Source organism: Mustela nigripes, chromosome 18 (genome assembly GCF_022355385.1).
Source record: "Mustela nigripes isolate SB6536 chromosome 18, MUSNIG.SB6536, whole genome shotgun sequence".
NCBI classification, from domain to species: Eukaryota; Metazoa; Chordata; class Mammalia; order Carnivora; family Mustelidae; genus Mustela; species Mustela nigripes.
In genome coordinates this window covers 34,612,012-34,638,083 of record NC_081574.1, presented here as the reverse complement: position 1 = coordinate 34,638,083, position 26,072 = coordinate 34,612,012, and the positions used below count along the sequence as shown (strand labels likewise).

Here is a 26,072-nt window from a genome sequence, read left to right as displayed (position 1 = left end):
CTTAATTTTGCTATGAACCTGTAACATTCTAAAAAAACAAGTTTATTCATTTTTTTAAATTGTTAGGATGATAAATTTTGTTATGTGCATTTTACTATAATTTAAAATTAAAAATTATAAAACAAAGGTACTGCATTAAAAAAAAAAAAAACTCATGAGCAAAATATCCAGAGTTCAAGATCCCGTGAATTCTTAATAGAACATATTCTGAAAAGTTCAATGACATTTTTTAGACACCATACTGCAACTAAGTTTTATCATTTGTCAACTATTGATGTAGTATCCAAAGGATACTGGTAATTATCTGAAAAGGCTATTAAAATACTCTTCCCTTTTCCAACTATATAAGCTGGATTTTCTTCATATACATAGCAACAGATTCAATGTAGAAATAGATACGAGAATCTAGCTATCATCTATTAAGCCAGACATTAAAGAGATGCAAAAATCTAAAATCATGCCAGTGTTCTAAATTCTTGTTTCAGAAGATAGTTATTTTTTACATGTGTAACTTATGTTACATATAATAGATCTGTTACTGTCATTTTTTAAAAAGAATTTTATTTATTTATTTGACAGACATGGATCACAAGCAGGCAGAGAAGGAGGCAGAGAGAGAGAGGGGGAAGCAGGCTCCCCACTGAGCAGAGCGCCCAACACAGGCCCCATCCCAGGACCCTGAGATCATGACCTGAGCCGAAGCCAGAGGCCTTAATCCACTGAGCCACCCAGGTGCCCCTGTTACTGTCATTTTTAAGTGAATTAATAAAAATTCTTAAATTTCTATATTAATTTCCAAAATTACGAATATTAACCGACATAAAATGTAAGCCAAAGCTCTTTGAGAATTTCTATAATTGGTAAAGAGAAATTGTTTGCAAACCACTGCATTAAAATATTGCGTGTTATGGTGAAGATCTATGTCCCCCCAGAATTTCATGCTGAAGTCCTAACCCTAATGTAATGTTATTTAGAAATGGGACCTTCGGAAGGTATTTAGGTCTAGGGGTGGCCAAGAAGGTGGATCTCTCGGGATGGGATTAATGCCCTTGTAAGAAGAGAGAGTTTGCTCTCTCTCCCCCCACAAAGAGGCCATCTTAGTACACAGCAAGAAATCAATGGTCTATTAACCAGGAGGAAAAGACCTCACCAGACCCCCACGATGATGGCATCCTGGGCTGACTTCCTATCTTCAGAACTGTGAGAAAATAAACTTCTGTTATTTAAGCCACCCGGACTAGGGTATTTTGTTATGGCAGCTCGAGGTCACTAATATAGCATGCAATAGCAGAAAGACTGGTAACAATCCATAAGTCCATTAATAAAGAACTGGCTAAATAAACTGTGGTACCTCCAAACAAGGGGACGCTGGGCCAATGGTGGAAAAAAGACACCCCATGCGCTGACCCTGACACCGGAGGGCAAGAATCAGAACAGTGTATAAAAAGGGAAGAAAAATAAGAACGTATCTAAAACGTTTGCTTGCATCTAAACCACCCCTAATATATTTTAAAATTTTGAGGCTTCTTTACACGGTTCTTTGTATCCTGTCATAATGTACCTTTGTCACAGCACAGGAGCCGCTGCATTTTTTCCCCTTAACTGAAGGACAAATTATTTCGCAGGTATGCCAGACACGTTACGTCGGAACAAATGGTATGGGAGGACAGTACTGCTTTTGTTTCCGTCTCCGTCTGGATTTTGAGTGGAGTTCAAGAGGCTCTGGGGTACTGCTTCTGGTGCAAGAAACGTTGGGGCAGTTCTGTGAAGTGCCAAGAAAGGCCACCCCCACCCCAGATTCCAAAGAGATCTGTCCTTGAACTCATCAAGGTTCTCTTTCCCTCTGGGGAGTCCCTTCTCTATCCCTACAGAGCCCCCCCCCCCCAAAAAGCCGGGTTCCCAGGCTACCGCGGGGACCTCAATGGCGTTAGGCCACCATGCGACGGAAGCAGATCCTTCTTGAGAGGAGGGAGAGAAAAACCTTCGTCTCACAGACCCCGTGTAACAAGGTCTCCGCGGCCTTACCGGGTCCTGAAGCCAGCAAGCCAAGGAGCCCAGCCAGCAGCAGCAGTAGGCGGAGCATGGCGTGGCTCCTGGGCTCCGGGAGCCGACTGAGCCGGCGACAGTTGGGGGCGCTCGGAAACGCCGCGGCCGCCGCGCACCCGCGCGCGCTCGTGGGGCAGAGGTCTCGCGAGGTCGCTGCGCCCACGGGCGCGCCGGGCAGGCCGGTTTAGGCGGCGAGGTGGGCGCTCCCTGCCCCACGGGGATGCTCGTCGCGGGCAGGGAGCGCCCACCTCGCCTCCAGCCTAAACCTCTCGGGCCCGCCGTGCGCGGGTTTATCCCGCCGCCGCTGCCGTCGCAGTCGCGGTCCCCCACCAACCTGAAAGAACTAACGCACTGATTGTAGTCTGTTCTGTAGCACACGCTTCCAGGTGTTTAAAAAGACGATCGTGCAGTACTTTCTGAATTTAAAACTATATGCACGCACACACTCATTATTTACTAAAGCCGGGTTTCTTAAAATTAAAAAAAAAAAGGGGGGGGGTGCAGAGGTGTGAAAAAGATTCCAAAAAGGGGAACGTGAGAGTCTGTTATCTTTGAAAAGAGTCGGCCACGGTTATTTTCGCCCATACCTGTGTCTTCTTTTCCTCCAATCAATCTGGTTCTTCACAAGCCCTTGGCTAGAACTCACAGGATACCATTCTCTTGTTCAACCTCTTCTCAGTACTGCGAAAACTTACGCATGTAGTGAATGAGATGGAGAAAGATTCTCAGCCCGAGTTCCAGTACGTATGTCCCAGCAGAAAAATTTGCTAAATTCCAAGCCCAAACTGACACCTATTTTCTGCTACCCCGATCCTTTGGCCACTATGACTTCTCGTCTTTCCTAATAAACATTGCCTTATTCCCTGGGACTGCGATGCCTCCTCCCTCACCTCCAGTCTCCAGCATATGCACTATCTTTTAATTCTTTTGAAATACCAAAGAATGAATTAATAGGTAATGCTTCTATTAACAGAAAGGCAGACACAGAAACTGAAAGGCTGGGTGGCAACACAGAAAAGCTCACTTTTAGGGAATCACTAGATCTAAAAGTTTCGATGCGATTTTACTGATGCATAAAATTCAACAGGCCTATCTAAACCTAAAAAGGATTAGCATGAGCAAAAACAAGGCAGCAAAAATCTACACTCAGCTTGTATCCCAACAGAACAGCCAATGCTAGACTAACACTGTTTCTAGACAGTAGTTGAGTCAAAAGCTGGTTTCATCTTTCTTCATAGTATTAGAAAAACAACTACAGTAAGTACTTAGACCTGTAAACTAGTGGTATTTTGAATGAAATTCTGGTTTATTTATTGTTTCTCTTCTTCAACCTTTCCTGTTTAAATCTTTCATAGAGCAAACTTTATAATACTCTTGTGTATATAGTTCTCCCCAGAACAGGAGTTAGATGTATGATCCAGAACGTATGTATCACAGTGCTTAATGATAGCTGCAAGATCGTAGAGTTTCAGTAAACATTTATGGAATGTAATATAATAGGATTTGTGCTTAGAAAACTTGGGCTGTGCTTAACTATATGGTTAGAGACCCAGGCATATGCTTGAGAGAAGGGAAAATGCAAAATCCTGAGCAAGGTAATTTTGTGACCATATAGTCAAACAGTGATATCAAAGTCACAGATAACTGATCTAATTAATCAAATGTCCTTAGCAGGCGGCAAAGAAGCCCCTTAATATTTGCAAATTTTGAAGTGACATCTATGGCCAAGAAACTTAACAATTTTTAACAGCAATCCAGAATAAATCAAGGAAAACCTAGATGAAAAGCATGGAAAACATATATACAAAAGTAAAGGAAGTTCTGACTGATCAAAGTCTTTTAGAAAAACTTTCTAAATACTCAAAAATCCAAGGATTTATCTAATTCTGAGAAAGGCTTTCAGTTATATAGTTAAAATATAACCAAGATTTCAGTGATTCAAATTATAGTTGCAAAAATTAAGACTATATGAGAGAAAGACACAAACATTTTAGTCTTATATTAATTCATTCAGAGATTTAAATAAAATAAAGAATCTTCATTTGGGATTGTTTAAATTTTTTTCAAAAAAGGAACATACATTAAAGACTGTGTTTACTTCATTAATGAGTAAAGTGGTGAGGTATTAAAGCCAGCTCAAAGGAGAAGCTAAAGATCAGGAATATTCAATTAAATGTGTTACTGGAGGAAAACAGGGAGGGACGTCAGCTGAACCTCTGCAGGGTTTGCATTCCCATCAGTTATCTACAGTGATAAAACTATTTTACTATTGTAAAATAGTCCCTATGGAATCCTATAGCCAGGGAAGGGGAGTTCTCTTCTAGCTCTCTGTCTAAACTCTAGACAATGCATACACTGAAGTACAAATTTCCCCTATATTTCTTATATCTTGTTGTCCTTTTTATGGACTGCCTGGCCTGAGTATTTGTCCACCCACATCCTATATGTAATTTTTAGTATATACCAGACTGTTAATGTATCATCTTCAAAGAACTTAAACATCTCTCTTCTTCAAAACTAATCTGTTTTCCTTTAATAACAAAAAAGGCACTGTGCACAATTTGGCAGAAGTCTGAAAATTAGTGAGATAATATCTAAAAGTTTGACTAGTAGTTTTATCTAGAACTAGTATGATGTTTTAATTAATTAGGTTATAAAAAGCTGGATATTTAGGAAGTTACTGGGCGACACAAAACAGAATTTCAAGTCTTTTATTTACTGCAAATGTTATATTTGTATATGTATATATACACAAACAAAAATTTTTGAAAAACTAATGAAATTCAGTTAATAAACCTATTATTAAATTTTATTATGAAAGGTTATGAAAATTTTTTGAGTGTTTAAAATTTCACCATCCATATCATTTTTTCCCAAGTAAAAATTCATTTTTTACACAGCTGGAATAGTTAACTCCTACACACCTCACTAATTTTTTTGCTTTATCTAAGAAAAACCTTTTCTAACTTCTTTTCTCCAGCCTAATTTCTTTGAAAACATTAGTTACAACAGAGACATGATCCAGCACACCTTAGTAAATGTAAACATTCTAAATCATATTAATAGCAAGCTTTGAAGTTTCAGATTTTAAACTTAAAGTGCTCATGAAATTCTCAAGTGGTTTTATGACATCTCAATTTGACTGAATATTATAAGAGCTCCTGCTTTGTCACAGAAAGGTTTCAACAGCATATCTGATTAGTTCTATTAAATACTCCGTACCTTAAAGTTTATTTAAAATAATGCCATTGTAAAAGAATGCCATGCTTAAACATGATTCGTAATAGAAATTCTATTATTAAATTAATTTTTCTAATATTCATTATCCATAGATAGACCCATAGACTCTATTATCTCTAGAATCCATGGAATCATTTATCCATAGAATAATCATAAAAATGGAGGACAATAACTGTGTGTGAATACACACATACACACTTTTAGTATACTCTGTACTCTCAAAACAAGATGATGATATATAAATTGTGGGTTTTGCGCATTCTTCTGAAGACAGAATATTCCTTTATTTGTGTAATGAATGAGATAGACAAGATTCTAGCATATGATGATTATTAGTCCGTGCAAGATGAAAAATATTAGATATTACTGACAGCTAATTAGTTTTCACAGGTATTAGATAATCACATGTTCAACCAGAAACTACATTAATGGCAACTAAGGTCAAAATTCAGAATTACATTTAAGCACTTAATGACAAAACGTAATTTAAGAATCATTACAATACCATGTTTAAAATAACATAATCCATGTTTGGTGGGTTAACCTCACAGAATGACTGAATAAGACTTATTCAGTGGTGGAAATGGAAATGTTATTCTAAATGCCCTGGCTTTTTACTGCATTTCTTATATTTCTCAATTCCCATTACTCAATTTCTGTTTTTCCGTGTTAGCGAAGTTTGTTTTGTAGTATTTTGTTTTCATTCATAGTTGCAGCAGGAAGAAAGGCTTTTCAAGAAAATATCAGGAAAAAAAAAAACATATTAGCTCAGTTCCCTGAAGATGTTTGCAAAAGTAAAGGTAAAAAAAAAAAAAAAAAAAAAAAAATCAAGTGAGAGAACTATATAAAGGAGGTGCAGGTGCAGGACGAGCAGGAATTAAATTTCCCTGAGATGATACTTTCGGTTGTGGTGGAGGTGGCCTGTGAGGGGGAAAAAAAGACATTTAATTATGTGTTTCAACTGAATAAAATACTACTACTTCATTACAAACCCAATGTAACACCATCTATAACACTGCTGACAATTCTTAAGAGTACATTAGAAGTACATTACATTCTGAGATTATTATACATCTTATATGCAATGGTTAAAGGATGCAATCGGCATCTAAAATGGCATAACTATCATAATAGAGTAATGGTATTCTATATAATCAAAAATATATGAAGGTTCTGGTTTATATATTTTTAAAAGGAATAGCACACGAAATTGAAAACTATAAAAGACAAGTAAGCTCACTAGCTCCGTGTATACAAATAAAGCTGAAATTCCAACTCATTCAAAACTAACATCCACTCTGAGAATCAAACCTGCCATGACTTCTACACATGTCCTTCACCTCTATACCCTTCCTCACCCTCTTCATTCAATTCTAGGATTCCTCTACTCCACTAACACACCAGAACATTACCTGGTGAATATCTGTCTCACAATTTATATAATTCTGTCTTGATGCGCAGCCACTCTTATTACATTAAAGGTTCTACAGGAGGACACTCCTCAGTGTTGCCATTCAGTTGCAATTTGAAGGATTTCGGGGGGTGAGAGGGATAAGATGCACTTTATATATTGCAAAATATCATAATTAATGTTCCTCCTTGCTGATTTTAAGCCCATCCATTTAGAAGTGAAAGATATTTCTGTTTTTGAACTCACATATGATTCTTTCAATAAAGTTTGTAGTTCTGGGCTGAAAGTCTCAAACTTAACTATTAACTCAATGACATAATCATTAGTCATTTTAAAGTCTGTGTCTGATAATGCTCCTCACTAGATTACCCTCTGAGTTTGTTTCTGTCATCTGTGGCTTTTCTTGTTTTAATCACATTTTCTTTTCTTGTAGATCTGCTCTTTTGACTGGAGCCAAACATAAAAAATTGTTGAAATAAGTTAAGGATCTAGTTTATCCTTATTGCTGGGTCCCAACACAGTGCCTGGGATGATTACCAGGCTACCTCCTCCTTGGCTAGGCCCCAGTTTTTGTCCCCTCAGCCCTGTGAATTTGTTGCAAGCTCTCCTCAGCTTCCTAGTCTCTCAGTTCTCATGTTCAGAATTTGTAGCCACTTCCAGGACAGAAAAGTGTTCCCCAACAGCTGGGATTATGTCTAGACTGCCTCCTTTCCTGGGCCCCCCCCACACTTCCTCCTCATTTCCTTGGTAGTTCTCTCAGGCCTTCAAACATGTATTTTCTTACACTGTCTAGCTTTTCTAGCTGTCCCTAATAGGAGGGCTGGTCTAACCCATCTGGTGTGCCATTGCTGGATATGTTAAAGGCCCCTGCTGCTGAATCTTACATACACCAAAGGCTGCAGCATCATTTGCTTGTCTTGCTCAGGCTTCTTTAAAATTTTATGTCGACACTGCACTAATATGACAAAACTTACATAAGAAGTTCTTAAAAACTTTTCTAAAAATTGTGTTCTATCTAACCACTGGCAAGAAATACCCTGTACTAAATTAAATACAAAAGTCAAATATTTGTATTTAATTTAACCCTGAGTTTTATTCTGGTAAAGTAATCTAAGTGAATTCACTTCAGACCTTGATGGGAACTGCTGAGGCTGCTTGGCTGCATAAGTTGGTACTGGAAATCTGTTTGCATAGATAGGCTAAAAAGGAAAAAACAGTTATTACCACAATGCACTCATAAATATGTTTTCTATACATAAAGTGATCGATATATTTTAAATCAGTGAGTAGATGATTTACAATGCTGGTATTTAAAAATATTTTGCATTTTCAACATATCTTTGCCACTGAATGTAGAATACTTAACTCTTTTCAGGCTATATTTTGTAATTCAATAATACTATTTATAATCTTGGTTCCAGTCAACTACATTAGTTAAAAGATAACATATTTGCTATACCAATATACCTATTTTTAAAGACTTATTTATTTATTTGAGAGAGAGAGAGAGCATGTGTGCAGGTGGAGATGCAGAGAGAGAGAGAGAGAGAATCTCGAGCTGGTTCCGTGCTGAGCATAGAGCCCAGTACAAGGTTCAATCCCCCGACCCTAAGATCATGACCTGAGCTGAAACCAAGAGCCAGACACTCAAATGACTGAGCTACCCAGGTGTCCCTACCAACATATTTTAAATAAAATCTTCCAAAAATGTATTGCCAAATCTGTTTGGTACCTAACTAGTACTGTAAATACTCCTAATTTACAAACCTTAATTTTGGGATTCATGATATTCCTTCTTTGACAAGATAACTGAAATAAGTTCTATAATAAAATGAGAGATTATGATAAATAAGAAAGTAAAAGTAAGAATATTTTTCACATTTCACATTAGGAAAAGTTAGGGAGGATCAGATGGAATTAATAAATCACCGATGATGTGATCTTGACCAAGACATTGTCTGCTATCTGCTGTTCTTTCCTAAAGCTATTTGACAGGCAAAATATGCCGAGTGTAGGGAGCCTCAGAGGCTCAACTGGTTAAGCATCCAACTCTTGATTTCAGCTCGGGTCATGATCTCAGGGTCATGAATTTGAGTGCTGGGTATTGAGCCTACTTAAAATTCTCTCTTTGCCCCCCACTCCACCCCACCCCTGCCATTTGCATGCTCTATCTCCAAAAAGAAAAAAGAAAAAAAAAATATATATATATGCACAGCGTTGGGGAAGAGCTTGAACATTCTCTGGGTCCTGCTGTAGAACAGGTAGTCTATTATTTTGCCCCATAGAATACTTGCTTATACTGTAAAAACGGAGAAGGAACATAAGAAAATATCCCATTCCCTTTTCCACCAACCCATTATATGTTTTCAGGTAATATATAGACCTAGAAGACAAAACCTGAAGCCTGAGTTGGATGGAATGCTGAATTAAAGACAAAACAGAAAGCTGAGGCCCCTAACAGGCAATATCCTCACTGGATTAACTTAATAAAGAAACATCTGTCCCAAAGAAGAGTGGAGAAACTGCCTAAACAGACCTTGGTACTGGTAGAAGGCAAAAAAAAGAAAACTATCTCCCTGGGAAAATTTCTAACCATACAACCATCCTCTCAAAGGTTTGGGGGGCCAGAGTTCCTAACACTTGTGTGACCCAAAGAAACACCAACAAAAATTTTAATTTAAAGGCACAGAAGATGGACCATGCCCCCAGGCATGTAGCCAAGGGAAATACATACACTCTCTGTAGGAACTCACTGTAATTCAAGACTGAAATAATTCTTCCATATAAAATTCAAAAGATTGCCAGTTTACAATCAGTATCACAAAGCACACTAGCAAACATGCCATTGCAAGAATCAGTAGAAATAACAACAGAACCAAGACTACACACATTAAAATGATCAGATAAAGCACAAAAAGTAGGTATTTTTATATGTTTAAAGAAATGAGTGCTTTTAGAAATTATAATGAAGCCACAAGAAACTATCATAAATGACCAACGGATTTGAATCTAATTTATCTAACAATGTATCTAAAAACAAGCAGAGGGGAAAAATGAAATGGGGCAAGGAGGAAACTGAATCAGTCCCAAAAATAGAAGAGGCATTGTGGTGTGGGGAGAAAACAGAAGAAACAAGAAAACAAAGAGATCATAAAAATCATATGGTAGAAAAACTATTTTAATAACTGTACTCAACATAAAGTCTCCAGTTAAAAGAAATATTTTTAAAATTTTTTAAATTTTTAATAGAAAACATAAAAACGAAAATTACATGTAAAAAGATATAAATATTAAGCAAAAAGAAAAAACTGATATTGCTGTATTAATATTTTAAAAATGGATCTGAGATGAGAAATGCTCTTTCCCAATCTCATACATAAATACCAACAGCCAAAAGCCTTTTAAAAATAGCTATCAGGAACTGCTTTAAGGATGTCTCATAATCAACATGAAAAATGTCACTGGAAGACATGGGGAAATATTTAAATATGCCAAGGAAACTGAAAACTTTTCCCCCAAAATCAGGAATACAAGGATGCTTGCTTTTACCACCACTATGCAACATAGTACTGGAAGAGGTAGCCAAAACAACTAGAGGAAAAAAGAAAATAAAAGACATCCAATTTGGAAAGAAGCAGTGATACCTCCACTCACCAATAACACGATCCTATATAAACAAAAAAAACCTGAAGGGTCCACAGCAAAGCTAATAGTACTAAGAAATGAATTCAACAGAGATGCAGGATGTAACATGAGCATGCAAAAATTGGTTTTGTTTCTACACACCAGCAATGAAAAATCCAGAAAGGAAATTCAGAAAGCAGTTCCATTTACAATAGCATCCAAAAGAATAAAATACCTAGGAATAAACTTAACCAAGAAGGTCAAAGATTTGTATACTGAAAATTATAAAACATTGCTGTAAGAAATTAAAGTAAACCTAAATAAATGGAAAGACAACTAGTGTTCATGGATTCAAAGACAATACTGTCAGGATATGTCAGTACAACCCAAAGTGATCTGTAGATTCAACAGAACCCCTATCAAAATTCCAACAACCTTTCCTGCAGAAATGGGAAAGTAGATTCTCAAATCATACGGAATCAAAGGGGCTTTAAATAACAAAACAATCTTGAAAAGAAGAAAAAAGTTCGTGAACTCACACTTTGCAATGTCAAAACTCATTACAACCCCACAATAATCAAAATAGTAGAACTGCCTTAAGGATGGAACTAGAGCCCAAATGAACAGAATTGAGAGAATAGAAAAAAACCTATACCCCTATGGCCAACTGATTTTCCACAAAGTTCTAAGTCCATTCAACAAAGAAAGAATAGTCTCTTCAACAGATAAGGCCAAGACAAGTGGATTTCTACATGCAAAAGAAAGAAACTGAATCCCTATATTATACCATATACAAAAATTATTCAAAATGGGTCAAAGACCTAAATATAAGAGCTAAAATTATAAAACTTTTAAAACATACAAGTAAATTTTCATGTCCTTGGATCTGACTACGGATTGTTAGAGATGACATCAAAAGCACAAGCAACAAAAGAAAAAAACAGATAAACTGGACTTCATAAAAGTTAAAAACTCTTCTGCATCAAAGTACATTATCAACAAAGTGAAAGATAAACTACAGAATGGAAGAAAATATCTATAAAAGTGTTAATATCCAGAAAATATAAAGACCTAAAATTCAACAACAAAAAGACAAGCAACCCAATTAAAAAAATGGGCAATGGACTTGAATGCACATTTCCCCAGAGTAGAGATACAAATAGCTAATAAACAAATGAAAAGATACTCAAAATCATTAATCGTTAGAGAACTGTAAATCAAAACCACAACAAGGTACCATTTAACATCCACTAAGATGGCTACAATAAAGTTTAAAAAAAAAAGCAAAAACAGAAAACAACAAGTGTTGACAAAAATGGGAAGAAATCAAAACACTCATGGTAGAAATGTAAAATGGTGTAGCCACTGTGGAAAGCATTTTGTGGTTCCTCAAAAAGTTAAGCATAGAATAACAACATAACATATCAGTTCCACTCTTAGGTATACACCCAAAAGAACTGAAACATAGGTACCATAAATAAATAAATAAATAAATAAATAAATAAATAAGAAAATAGGTACTCAAACAGGTACATGTACATATATGTTCATGGCAACACTATCCACGTTAGCCACTAAGTAGAAACAACTCAAGTGCCCATTAATGGAAGAATGAATAAACAAAATGTTCTATATATATATAAAGTAATTATGTAATATGTAAGCCATAAGAAGAAATAAAGTTCTCACATACACTACTATAGGGATGAACCTTGAAGACACTGCTATATGAAATAAGACACAAAAGAACAAATATTGTATGATTCCACTAGTAAGAGGTACCTAGAATAGGCAAATTAACAGAAAGTAGAAAAAGACCCTGCATAGTCAAAGCAATACTGAGAAAGAAAAAGAAAAGCAGGAGGCACCACACTTCCTGATTTCAAACTATGCTGTAAAACTACGGTTATCAAATAATACAGCATTTAGCAGAAAAACAGACAGAAAAGAGAGCCCAGAAATAAACCCACACATACATGATCAATTAATTCACAACAAAGGAGCCAAGAATATATGGGAAAAGAACAGTTTCTTCAAATGGTACTGTAAAAACTGGACAGCCACATGCGGAAGAATGAAACTGGACCACTACGTTACATCATACACAAACATTAACTTGAAATGGATTAAAGATTTGAATGTAAGACCTGAAACCACAAAACTCTGAAAAGAGATCATAGGCAGTAACTTGGAGATGGTTTTCTAGCTGAGATACCAAAAGCAAAAATAAACAAGAAGAAACTATGTCATAGATCAAACTAAAAAGCTTCTGCTCAGCAAAGAGAACAATCAACAAAATAAAAAGGTAACCTACTGTATGGGAGAAAATATTTGCAAGTCATACACCTAACAACAGGTTAATTTCTAAAATACATAGAGAACTAATACAACTCAATAGCAAAATAACAATCTGACTAAAAAATAGAAATACTATATAATCTAGTATTTCCACTTCTGAGTATTTACCCAAGGAAAATAAAAACACTAACTCTAAAAGCTATCTGCACCCCCATTTCCACTGCTACATTATTTACAATAGCCAAGACATAGAAGCAACCTAAGTTTCTGCTGATGGATGAACGTAAAGAGAATGTGAGGGCACCTGGGTGGTTCAGTGGGTTAAAGCCTCTGCCCCCGGCTCAGGTCATGATCCCAGGGTCTTGGGATCAAGCCCCGCATCCCGCACTCTGCTCAGTGGGGAACCTGCTTCCTCCTCTCTCTCTGCCTGCTTCTCTGCCTACTTGTGATATCTGTCTGTCAGATAAATAAATAAAATCTTTAAAAAAAAAAAAGAATGTGAAATATATATAGCCACAAAATAAAATACTATTCAGACATAAGAAAGAAGGAAATCTCGCCATTTTCAAACAACATGGACCAACCTTGAGGGCAATATACTAAGTGAAATAAATCAGACAGAAAGACAAATACTATATAACCTCCCTTCTATGTAGAATCTTCAAAACAAAACACCAAACTCATACATACAGAGAACAGATAGGTGGTTGCCAGAGGTAGGAGTGGGGTTGGGTGACATTGGGTGAAGGAGGCAACTTACAGTTACGAAAGAAATAAGTCATGGAAATGTAATGTACAGCATGGTGACTATAGTTAATCATATTGTATTTATATTTGAAAATTGCTTAGAAAATAGATCTTAAAAGTTTTCATCACAAGGATAGTAAAATTATGTGGGGTAATGGATATTAACTAGACTTTTCTATGGTGATCAATTATTTCACAATGTACACAAATACTGAATCATTATGTTGAACACCTGAAACTAATAAATGTATGTCAATTATATCTGAATTTTTAAAAAAAGTAGAACAGTGGTTGCTAGGGGTTGGGGAGGGGAAAATGGGAGTCACTGCTTTGGGTATCGAGTTTCTGATAAAAAAGATTTCAGGAATAGATAGTGGTGATGACTGTACAATATTGTGAATATAATTAATGTCACTGAATTATATTCTCAAAAATGGTTAAAATGCCAAATTTTATGGTATATTTACTTAACCACAATTAAAAAAGGAAAAAAATATAACAAGGATGAAGAACACATGCAATTTCTAACCAGCATATGTGAGCACCCTGTATATGTAGTGCTATGGAAAATTCTCTAACATATATGGTTTTTTTTTTAATTTATTTATATATTTGTCGGGAGGAGAGGGAGAGAGCACAAGTAGGGAGAGCAGTAGGCAGAGGAAGAGGCAGGTCCCGGGCAGAGCAAGGAGCCCGATGCGGGACTCGACCCCAGGACCCTGGGATCATGACCTGAGCCAAAGGCAGATGCTTAACTGACTGAGCCACCCAGGTGTCCCACTAACATGCATGTTTAAGGGGGAAACTGGCATAACAATTTTTTGTTTCTTTTTTAAAAAGGAAAAGGGAGCGGAATAGGGAGACTGTGTATACACACACACACACGCACACGCACGCACATACTCATTGTAATAAAACATGAGGAAGGATATTTAATGACTTTAACTCCACATAATTGGAAAGACTTTAAAAGTCTGACAATATCGAGTGTTGACAAGGATGGAGGTCAACAGAAATACACATACCAGTGATGATACAATCTCTTTGGAAGTCAATTTGGCAATTTCTAGTAAATAGTTACTATCTTTCAGCCCAGCATTTTAATTCCTACAAGCCTCTAGATCAATGCTCTCTAATAAAATTTTCTGCATTGATGGAAATATTCTGTATCTATGCTTTTCAATACAGTAGTCAGTGGCCACATGTGATCTACCTAGTATTTAAAATGTGAATGAGGAAAGGCATTCTTAATTTGTAGTCTTCTTATTTGTAGGTACAAAAAACTGGAATCTGCTAATAGGAAAATGGTTTTTTAAACATCCAAAGTGAAAATGAATGAGAGCTGCAGGTATTAAGAGGGCTAAATCATGGGGCGCCTGGATGGCTCAGTGGGTTAAGCCTCTGCCTTCGGCCCAGGTCATGATCCCAGGGTCCTGGGATCAAGCCCCGCATGGGGCTCTCTGCTTGGCAGGGAGCCTGCTTCCCCCTCTCTCTGCCTGCCTCTCTGCCTACTTGCGAGCTCTATCTGTCAAATAAATAAATAAAATCTTTAAAAAAGGGGGGGGGGGCCTAAATCACAAAGCAATGTTAAAGGAAAAAAGCAGGTTGCAGAGAGATGCATGAAAGAGCAAACAAAACATAAAGTTTAAAAACAACTGAAGCAATACTATATATTTCTTAGGGATACATGCATACAAAAAAAAAAAAGGATATTATCTCAGTATTCCCTAATACACTCAAAGGCAGTGATTACTGGTCCCAATGCTGAGACAATTACGCCTATTCCAGCAGCTCAGCCACATGCCCTAGGGAAGCCAGGCATTGAAAATACAGAGACAGGAGACAAGAAAACAACAGTAACAGGAGAGATCCCACACATCATTTCCCAATCTTGATTTCAGGGCAAAGCATTCTCAATGTCTACATATCTTCTCCAGACACCTCTGAGCCAGAGACCCTACTGGTATTATTTTCATTAATCAGAGCCCACACTTAGAAATCACACTTCTTCAGAAATGATCTATGCTTATTTCTATATCCATGTAAAAATTATTTTTTTAAACTTTTAGCAATGTGATATCACAATATAATAAAAAAAAATTTTTTGTTTTAAACTTACAACTTCTCTGGGAGGAGTCCTTGAAGAAACATGTCGAGGAACACTCACTGGCTGTCTAGATGTTTCCACTTGGTTTTTGCCATCTGATCTGAAAGAGACAATTACTTCTGAGCTACAGTAAGATTAGATCATTTCTACGTGACATGTTACACATACCCTGCATTTTCTCAGATACAGAATAATGATGTTCATAGTGGAAGTAACGATGGTCACAATGACAGCTAAAATTTTTATGACATTTTTAACAGCTTTCACACATTTTTCATCTTTACAGTACTAGAAAGTTTTATTAACCCCACTTTATAATTAAATAGCCTGAAATTCTAAGGAACCATAAAATTGGGCCAATTAGGCCAGTGTTTCCAAGCTTTTCTCCTCAGGTCTTCCTAAAATGAAAAAGTAAATACACATTCTAAGGCTGAATACACAAAACATGAAGCTGTCATTCTAAAAACAAGGAAGCCCAAGAGGAACAAAGAAGCTGGTTGGAAAGATAGTAACTAAATTTTAGATGTGCTGAGGTGATAGCACGGCAGTTCGGTAAAGATATATAGGAAAGAACTATGGGTATGGAACTAAAATTTCAGAGATGCAGATGGGAGAATTATCTATGGATTGGTCAGTTTGGGTATGATAGGAAGCAAGAGAAAGAAAGAATAGGAAGACAAATCTGTTTTAGTATATATTAAAAATTAAAGCTAACATCAGGATACCCTAGCAAAATATTATGTACTAGGTAAGAAATCACTATCATAATAAACTAGCTTTTTATCATAATAAAAATGAGTTTTTAAGTAATTACATTGTGCCACAATGTGCTATGGACTTTATTTGTTAACATTTTCCCATTTAATCCTCACATCAACCCTAAGAGACAGGTAATATTATTCCTATTTCAGAGCAAGTAAACCAAAGCTCAGAGAATTTTATTTATTATTCCAGTTCATAATTATAGCAAATGACAAGCTGAAACTTGAACCTAGGATCTAATTACAAGGTTATGCTAATATATGTTGTATTCTAATGCCAACATGTTGTAAGTGATGGTTGAGATACAGTCGTACAAGCGTCTGACACAGAGACCAGAAATGTCAGGTGTCTGAATTTTGACAGCCCTTCCTTCCACCAAAACTTAATTCTTAAAAACTGGTAATTCACAAAATACGCTTTCAAAATTTGAAACACTCTTCCTCTGTGAGAACTGATACTCCAAACAGACACGGAAGAAAATTTTGTGACATTTACATTTTTTATCTTTAACCCATATTTTAATCCCCAATTAAGAAGCCCAATTAAGAAGCTGTAGCCCAAATTTATATTTACCCCAGTATCAGAAATCAGTGTCAAACAACATGAACCCTAAGGGCTATTTTCAGTAGCTTATAATCCTTTTCACTCACGATTATTAGAGATGGCTGAGTCACCACTATCTTTAATCCCACCTAACTCTTAGAACCCTATTTTTAAACCAACCCTTATGATATGGCTATCATCATTAATAACTACTTTATTTAATATGAATATAAAAGAAAAAAAATCTAAGTACTCGTATGTTTGTGATCTCTTCTTTCGGAAGTAGCTTTTCCATAGTTGATCTCTCTTGATGAAGACAAAAGCAGCCAATACAATAAGGGGAACAATTGCAAAGAAGAATACCAGAAGTCCATCTCTCAATGCAGTATTCTTTTCTAGAGAAAAAAATTTATACTAATGATCATTAAATTAGAAGTTAATGCATATTAACTAAGACATATCAGGTGATTATAAATGTTTTACATTAATTTTCACATTGTTCAAAAGTCAAACTGACAGAAATTGAATACACTGAGAAGTCTTGCTCATACCTCAACAATGCCTGCTTCATTTTTGCCTTCCCATTAGATAACCACTTTCATTAGTTTCTTATACAATCTTATACTATTTCTCCATGCAAATAAAAGCAAAAAATAAAGTATGCTTTTATTGCCAACCCTTTCTTATACACAAGTTAGCATATCATAAGCACTATTCAGCACATTTTTTTATCACTTATCTATATAGCTTCCCAAACCATACATAGAGGACCACCTCATTTTCTACACAACTATACAAAACTCCATAACAAGGACGTCCTATAGTATATTTAACTAGGACCCTATTGATATTTTTCCAATCTAAAACAATGCTGTAATAAGTCAACTTTGTACATATAGGATATCATGCTGGTGCAGGTATATGTATAGAATAATTTTGCAGAAGTAGAACTGTTATACTGAGAGCAAATGCATTCATCATTTTTTAAAGTAATGTCAAATTATCCACCACAGTGGTGGCTACAATTCAGCATGCAAGCCAGCAATATACAAGAATTCCTCAAAGCCTCACCCATAGAGTCAAACTCTGCATTTTGCCAACCTAATGGGTGAAAAACTGTATCTCATATCATTTTAATTTATATTCTTTTCTATACTATGAGGTGAGCAACTGTTCATGTGTAAGGAAATATTGTGTTTCTTTTTTCTGCTCAGTCTATTTTCTATTGGACTATTATTTCCTTTCTTCGTAGTTTCTAAAAGCTCTTTATATATTAGGAAAATAGCTTTGTCTGTGACATGAGTTGGAAGTATTTTCCTTATTTTGTCATTTGTCTTTCAGTAGTACAATGCCTTTCTTCATGCATAAGTTTATTATTCTTATGTAGTTGAATTTATTAATCTTATTTTTTATGGCTTCTGGGTTTTAAGACTTACAAATTTTAGAAATCTATAAATTCACATTAATTTGATCTTTAGGAAAAGAAAGGATATAGTAAGTATAAACAGCAGTGATAAACTGTAAAGTTGTCCACATAATTTTACCAGAAATTTGTTAAAACTTGTATGAAACTACATGAAAGAACATTCAACCCAGTTAAAAATAAGAGAACTAAAGTGAGCTTGATCTCTCATTTGATACTTACTAATGAGAAGACATAATTTAAATTAAAGCATCTAAACCTGGCAAGGTTACGTTGAAACTGATACATTCATACTGCCAATGATAATAACACAAATTCATTTGGAATTTTGGTCAAGGACCATAGAAAGGATTATAACTTCAACCTAATAATCTCATTACCAGCAATCTATCCTTCAACTGGAAAAAGTATGTAAGTATTAAGATGCACACTACAAAGTTACTGATGCATTTCAAAAATTTATGAACAACCTAAATGTCAAATGATTAGAAACCCACTAAGGTGAGTTATGGCACATCCAATCCACTCAATGGATTGATACATGGCTATTAAAATCTGTAGTTCCAACTTTGACTTCTAGCCAAGATGGAGTACCAGGAACCAGATTTATCCTGGGAGCTTTAACAACCAGAAAACCAGGAAAAATATATTAAGCAACAGGGTTTAAGACACTGGGCATCAGATAAAGAAAAGCGGTCCCAGAGAGACAGAAGTAAGGCAAGCTTTACACATGTCCCAGTTTGTTGCCTAGGGAAAGTTAACAGATCATAATGGGAGGTGAGGGAACTCAAGCAAAGCTCAGTAGACTCCTTGAATTGAGGAGATGGAGCTGGTTGTCTGAGGAGGCCAAAGCAGCTGGAGTTCACTGAGCAAAGAACTGGAAGGGAGAGCGAGGCTGACATAACTTGAAAGATCTGCGGAGGGTTCCTCTCAAATATTCAGCTGGGTACTGAGCAATGTACGCATATAAAGAAATCACCTGAAGCCAGAGAAAGAACCCTCTGAAAGGATTTGTGGGAACAAACCCCACAGGTCACACAGGATGAGGAAGAGTGCCTATTCCTACCATTCACAGCAGAAAACTTCATAATCAGTATGACACTGAGTAGAACAAACAGAAGGCTTTTTGCCTCAGTAATGGGGCAAAATCAGCTCTAGAATAACCGCTCAGGTCCTCCCTAATAGAGCTTAAAAGCAAGAGCCAAAAGGATCAAACTATGTCCAAGTAACATAAGCACATAAGAACAAGACTCATCAATAGAAATCCCGAAATATCCAGTATACAACAAGACAAAATTCAGTTTCTGGCATCCAGTGGGGTGGGGGGGAATCACAGGACATGCAAAGAAGAAACATACAACCCAAAATGAGGAGAAAAATCAATCAATCAAAACTAAGAAATGCTACAGATGATAGAACTAGTAGACAAAGTCACTAGAAGTTATTCTAATTGTATTCCACGTGCTCAAGAAACTAGAATAAAGATCAAACATGCTACATAGAGACATGAAAGATACATTAAAAAAAAAAAAAACCCAGAACTTACAGAAATAAAACCTATAATGTCTGTGATAAAAAACACACTGGATGGAATTAATGGCAGATCAGACATCAAAGAATAAGAGTGAACTAAAGAATAACAATAGTAACTATTTAAAATTTAAAGCAGAAAATAATTAAAAAAAAAAAAAAGCAAATCAGTGAGATGTGAAAAAACTCCAAGTAGCCAAATATCCATGCAACTGGAATCCTGAAGAAGAAAGCAGAAAAAATATTTGAAGAAATAATGACCATAATCTTCCCAAATGTGAAAGAAACTATAAAAGCACAAATCCAAAAAGGCAAAAAGGCCAACAAATCTGAAGCACACCAAGGCATATTACAGTCAAATACTAAAAACCAGAGATAAAGAGAAAATCTTACAAGCAAGCAGAGTAAAAAAGACACCTAAAAAATAAAAGACCAAAAGAGAAAAGATGATGGCCCATTTTCTCAGGAAAAGTAATACCAACCAGAAGACAATGGCGAAACATCTTTGAAAAAGTAAATGTGGGGGCTAGAGTACAGTCTCCAGAGGGTAGACACAGACTGCTACCCTTAAAATTCTTTATCCAGTTATCATTCAAGAAGGAAGCAAAATAAAAACTTTTTAAGATATACAACAACTAGGGGTGCTGGGTAGCTCAGTCAGTTGAGGGTCTGACTCTTGATTTCACCTCAGGTCATGATCTCAGCCCCATGTTGGGCTCTGCACTCAGCACAGAGTCTGCTTGTCCCTTTCCTTCTGGTCCTTCCCCTGATCATTCTCTATCTCTCTCTCCCAAATAAATAAAATCTTAAAAAAAAAAAAAAAAGATACACAAAAACTGAAAAGTACTAGTAACTGACAGACCTACATTATAAGAAACATGAAAATAAGTCCTTCAAGCAAAAATTCAATGATACCAGATGGAAACAGAATTTTACATACAAATATTAAGAGCATAAGAAATGGTAAATACATGGGTAAATATAAAGAACTTTTCTATCATTTAAATCAATTTAAAAGGGGTGCCAGGGTGGCTCAGTTGGTTAGGCATCTGCCTTCAGTTTGGTCATGATCCTAGGGTCCTGGGATTGAGCCCTGCACAAGCTTCCTGTACAGCGGAGAATCTACTTCTCCCTGTCCCTCTCCCTGCAGCATCCCCTGCATGTTCTCTCTCTCTCTGTCAAATAAATAAAATCTTAAAAAATAAATAAATAAATTTAAAAGATAACCAACTCTTGGATGTAAGAGTTACGGAAGTCAAGTCCAAAGATATAAATTCATAAATTATTACTATTTAGCTGGGTATGATAAGCATTACAAATGTTCACCATTTGTAATTTCCAGTTATAATGGATATAACATATCCATTATTTCCAGTTTTCCTCCTCTCCCAAAATATAAAGGCTAAAAATACCCCTGTTGACTTCAGGTTAGGTATGTCCACATAACTTCTATTAGCCAAAAAAATGTGACCAGAAAAAGTGTATTGTCACCTTTGGTTAGAAACATACAAAGGGTCAGGAAATGATTCTTTTAAGTTATCTTCTCATGTTCAAGCATACCTTAGAACTTCACTCTAAGATCTTAACTCCTCATCATGGTGAATCCAGAGACCAGTCTAAGTCTCTGAGTTTAACTACTGTAAGCAAAGTCAATCTATCAACCTACATTGCACATGCTGATAAGAAAGGCAAATAAATGTTTGTTGTATCAGGTCATTTTTTTATCAGGGCTAATACACCTGATTACCTAATATAGATGGCACTTAAGGACATTTAAATTTTATGGGATTTAAATTTAATTTAAATTTTTAAAATTTAAATTTAAATTTAATGGGATCACTAGGGATGAAGTAAAGATAAAAAGAGAAGAGTTACAAGTACTGAATTCTGAGATCTCCCAACTTTAGGAAGATAAAAAGATAAAAATAAATCGAGTTGGAACAACCTAGCAACCAGTTGGGCAAATGTACCTACCAAATCAGTATGTAACAATATGTTGTAGCTCTTTGGGGCTATAGGATTTTCCTTTGGATACTGTGGTTTTATAAAATCTGGTGATTCTTTATAAAATCTTAGTAATTGTTAAAAAAAAACCAACTGTTTACAGCAAAAATAATAACAATATATGGTAGGGTTTATAACACATGTAGAAATATGATGACAACAGCACAAAAGCCAGGAGGAGGGAAATGGAAGAAGCCGAGTGAAGTGGTAAAATATCACATAAAGAGAGACTGTGATAGAAAAATAGCAATATGACTGATTTTAACCCAAACATTACTAATTAAATGTAAGTGGTCAAAACAAGTCAATTAAAATGCAAAGACTCGCAGACTGACTAAAAGAACAAATCCAAGAGGTACCTGTCTGGCTCAGTCTGTAGTGTGTGCAACATTTGATCTCAGGGTTGTGAGTTCAAGCCCCATAATGGGAGTGGGCCTACTTAAAACAAAGCAAAACAAAACAAGCAAGACCAAACTATATCCTGCCTACCAGAAATCTACTTTAGATATAAAGACTGACAACCCTCAGCTCTGAGCATAGAGCCTACTCAGGATTCTCTCTCCCTCATTCTCCCTCTGCCCCTCACTCCTTGCCCCCACTCCAAGACACAGTCTTGCTTCTCTCTCATTCTAAAAAAATAAAATAAAATATATAAATAAATATCAAGGCAGAAATAGATTAAAAGAGGAAGAATGAGAAAGGATTTCCCATGCTAACTAACCAAAAGAAATCTGGAATAGCTATATTAATTCCTAACTGCACAGCTCAGAATATTACCAGCTATAAACAGGTCATAATGATAAAGGGGTCAATTTATCAAGAGAACACAGCTTCACGGTACATAGAACAAAAACTGACAGAATGGCAAGGACAAACAGGCAAATCAGCAGTGAGAATAACACCAGAGACTTCAGTATTCCTCTCTCATAACTAACAGAACAAGTATATAGAAATCAGTAAGGAAATCTAAAACTTAGATTTCATGTCAATTAACATGAACTAATTATTTATAAAACTCTAACCAATTATAGCAGAATATGCATTCTTTTCAAGTGTACATAGAACCTTTTCATGAGATAAACCATAATCTGGGCCAAAATACAAGTTTCAGAAAATATAAAAGTATTCAAGTCATATAAATTATGCCCCCTGACTACAGTATAAGAAATGGGAAATAATAACACTAAGATATCTGAAAAAATCCCTCAGATACTTCAAAATGAAGTAAAGCATCTTTAAATAACTCAAGTCAAAAAAAAAATATTTTTATTAGAAACTGGGCCACCTGGATGGCTCAGTGGGTTAAGCCTCTGCTTTCAGCTCAGGTCATGATTCCAGGGTTCTGGGATCGAGCCCCGCATCGGGTTCTCTGCTCAGCAGGGAGCCTGCTCCCCCCTCTCTCTGGCTGCCTCCTCTGCCTACTTGTGATCTCTGTCTCTGTCAAATAAATAAATAAATCTTTTTTAAAAATATTAGAAGTTAATATTAAAAATATTAGAAGTTATTTTGAGCTGAATTAAAGGCACAATGTATCAAAATTGGTATAATGTAAAAAAAAAAAAAGCAGTTTTAGAGGAAAACTGATAGCACTACAACACCTATATTAGAAAAGTACAATCATCTCATCTTCTACCTTCAGAAATTAGAAAAAGAACAACAAATGGAACTCAAAGTAAGCAGACTGGGAGAAAATATTTACAAAGCACATATGTCATAAAGGACTTGTAAATAAGTAATTTCATAGTACATGATAGTGCTTACAGTAAAAGAACAAATAGAAGAGGCATACTAGCAGCACCTGGGTGGCTCAGTGGGTTAAAGCCTCTGCCTTCAGCTCAGGTCATGATCCCAGGGTCCTGGAATCCAGCCCTGCATTGGGCTTTCTGCTCAGCAGGGAGCCTGCTTCCCCCTTTCTCTCTGCCTGCCTCTCTGCCTACCTGTGATCTTGCTCTCTGTCAAATAAATAAAATCTTTTAAAAAAACAATAAATAAATAAATAAATAAATAAATAAAAGAAGAGGCATACTAATTCAGATTTAGGTAGTCAGGGAAAAGTTTCAAGAAAATAAGTTATAAACTCTATCTGAGTAGCTATTAGCCAAATTTCCACAATGTGAATATAATACTGTATGAAGACCAGAGTTAAAACAGTAGTAGCCTATTAGAGGAAATGAAAGAAGTTACAATGTCTTTTTTAAAAAGATTTATTTATTTAACTGAGAGCAAATGAGCACACGCCCATGCACACACATCAGAGAAAGGGCAGAGGGAGAAGGAAGAGAGAGAATCTCAGACTCCCTGCTGAGCTCAGACCTGGGTATGGGGCTTAATCCCACAATCCTGAGATGTGAGCCAAAATCAAGCACCAGACCCCCAATGAACTGAGCCACACAGACGCCCCCAAAAGTTACAACATCTTAAGCATAATGAAAAGAAGCTGGAAAGTTAAGGTAGGGGCAAATCATACAGGATATTTAAGCTGTGTTAAGGATTTCTGGATCTCATCCTAATAGCAATGTAGAAGCACTGAACTCAAAGCAGGACGATGGCATAATGAAAACAATTCCTGAAGAGAAACACTAAAATTCTATATCGTAGTTATGGAACATGGATTATAGGAAGCAAGAGGGAGCGTAGTTAAGAGTAGTATGTAATTCTGGGAGTAGTTATCTAATTCTGGGCAACAGGGATTTAAAAAATAGATACATTCACAAGAAATTCAGGAGGCAGAATCAACATATTTAGTGTATAACCAACGTGGGAAGTGAGGGAGAAGTACAAGGATGCCCAATTTCTTTTTTTTTTTTTTAAAGATTTTATTTATTTATTTGACAGAACGAGATCACAGTAGGCAGAGAGGCAGGCAGAGAGAGAGAGAGAGAGAGGGAAGCAGGCTGCCCGCTGAGCAGAGAGCCCGATGCGGGACTCGATCCCAGGACCCTGAGATCATGACCTGAGCCGAAGGCAGCGGCTTAACCCACTGAGCCACCCAGGCGCCCAAAGGATGCCCAATTTCTGACATGAGTCACTGTATGACGGTATTACTTGCCATTGTATGTAGGTCCACTGTCCACACTTCCTCCATATCCTTTAGTCTCACAATTTGGGGGAGCCCAGCCATTATCACAGTGACAATTCTTATTGCTATTACATACCTTCAGAAAAAAAAAAAAAAACACACTTTGGTTAATTGTGAATATTGCTCTGCATCATAAACTCAATAAAAGAAGCCAAGAAAAAGCATTCAATTCATGCAAATCCACAGGCACTCTTTTTAAGAATGAAACATTTATCAGATATCTAAATTCCCCCATTATCTAAAAATCTTGGAAAGAATCACCTAAGCCTCATTCCCTCATTGGGAATTCTCATGATTCAGTGCTACTTCATGAACAAACCAAAAGAGAATATTACCTACCCCATGTCCGTGACACTTTTTCTGAATATCACAGTCATAATTCAGAACAGAAGCATTTACGCATTGAAAGTTTCTACAAATCTGAAAAAAAAAAAGTGAACTAATGAATAAGGAAAAATTGATCACATTAATCAAGTGCCCAGAAGAGCTATGCACAGATTATTTCATGCTGAATTCTTTTAAACTTGGAAGGAATTGTTAACATTTTTTAATGAAAATGTAGAAGAATAAGTGAAATTAACATAACTATCAAAAAAGACAAGGATGACACAAAGGCCAAAAACAATGATAAAATTATAATCTATTATCCCATACAAATATAGATATGAAAACCCTAAGTAAAATATTCACAAATGGACTTTTTCAAATCAAGAGTAACCAGATAGAGTTGATATCACTATTAGAGAAAGTTAAATTATAATAAAGTCTCAATAATAAGAAATCTATTCCCATAATACCTCATATAAATTGCCATTATTACAAGATACCAAAACAGTATTCTATAAAATTTAAAACTCAATTTAATTTTTAAAATTCTTCCAAAATAAAAGTTTACCTTGTTGATAAGATAAAACCTATCTTCTAGTATCATGATTAATGATGAATTAATAGAAACATTTCTACTAAAACCACTATTGAAAGTAAGCCATTATTATTTTATATAGTTCTAGAAATTCTGAGATATGAAATACAAATGAGTCCTAAATATTCAAAGAGATATAAAAAGTATCATTACATGAGAAAAATATTACAGACCTAAAGGAATCAGCTAAAAACTTACTAGAAATTAAAACTTATGAAAAACTATTCTTTTTTTTTTTTTTATCTTTTTATATATTGTTAGTTTTTAGCTGATTCATTTTGGTCTGTAATTTTTTTCTCATTTAATGATACTTTTTATATCTCTTTGTATTTTTTT

General features: G+C 35.8%; 2 protein-coding genes across 2 annotated transcripts in view; both read right to left on the bottom strand.

Moving 5' to 3' along the window:
• The window catches only part of ADAM32 (ADAM metallopeptidase domain 32), a 162,747-nt gene extending 160,643 nt beyond the window's left edge, over positions 1 to 2,104 (bottom strand). The window contains exon 1 of the mRNA XM_059384215.1: positions 2,026 to 2,104. Coding sequence (XP_059240198.1) covers positions 2,026 to 2,083 — 58 coding nt within the window. The 5' untranslated portion in view covers positions 2,084 to 2,104. The remainder of the gene's footprint in view (positions 1 to 2,025) is intronic.
• A 2,639-nt stretch (positions 2,105 to 4,743) lies between these two features.
• Positions 4,744 to 26,072, bottom strand: part of ADAM9 (ADAM metallopeptidase domain 9) — a 148,159-nt gene continuing 126,830 nt past the window's right edge. The window contains exons 17-22 of the mRNA XM_059384151.1: positions 25,154 to 25,234; positions 24,785 to 24,890; positions 17,032 to 17,173; positions 15,486 to 15,573; positions 7,829 to 7,896; positions 4,744 to 6,207 (exon numbers count right to left, since the gene is read on the bottom strand). Of these exons, the coding sequence (XP_059240134.1) occupies positions 6,114 to 6,207; positions 7,829 to 7,896; positions 15,486 to 15,573; positions 17,032 to 17,173; positions 24,785 to 24,890; positions 25,154 to 25,234 (579 nt within the window). The 3' untranslated portion in view covers positions 4,744 to 6,113. The remainder of the gene's footprint in view (positions 6,208 to 7,828; positions 7,897 to 15,485; positions 15,574 to 17,031; positions 17,174 to 24,784; positions 24,891 to 25,153; positions 25,235 to 26,072) is intronic.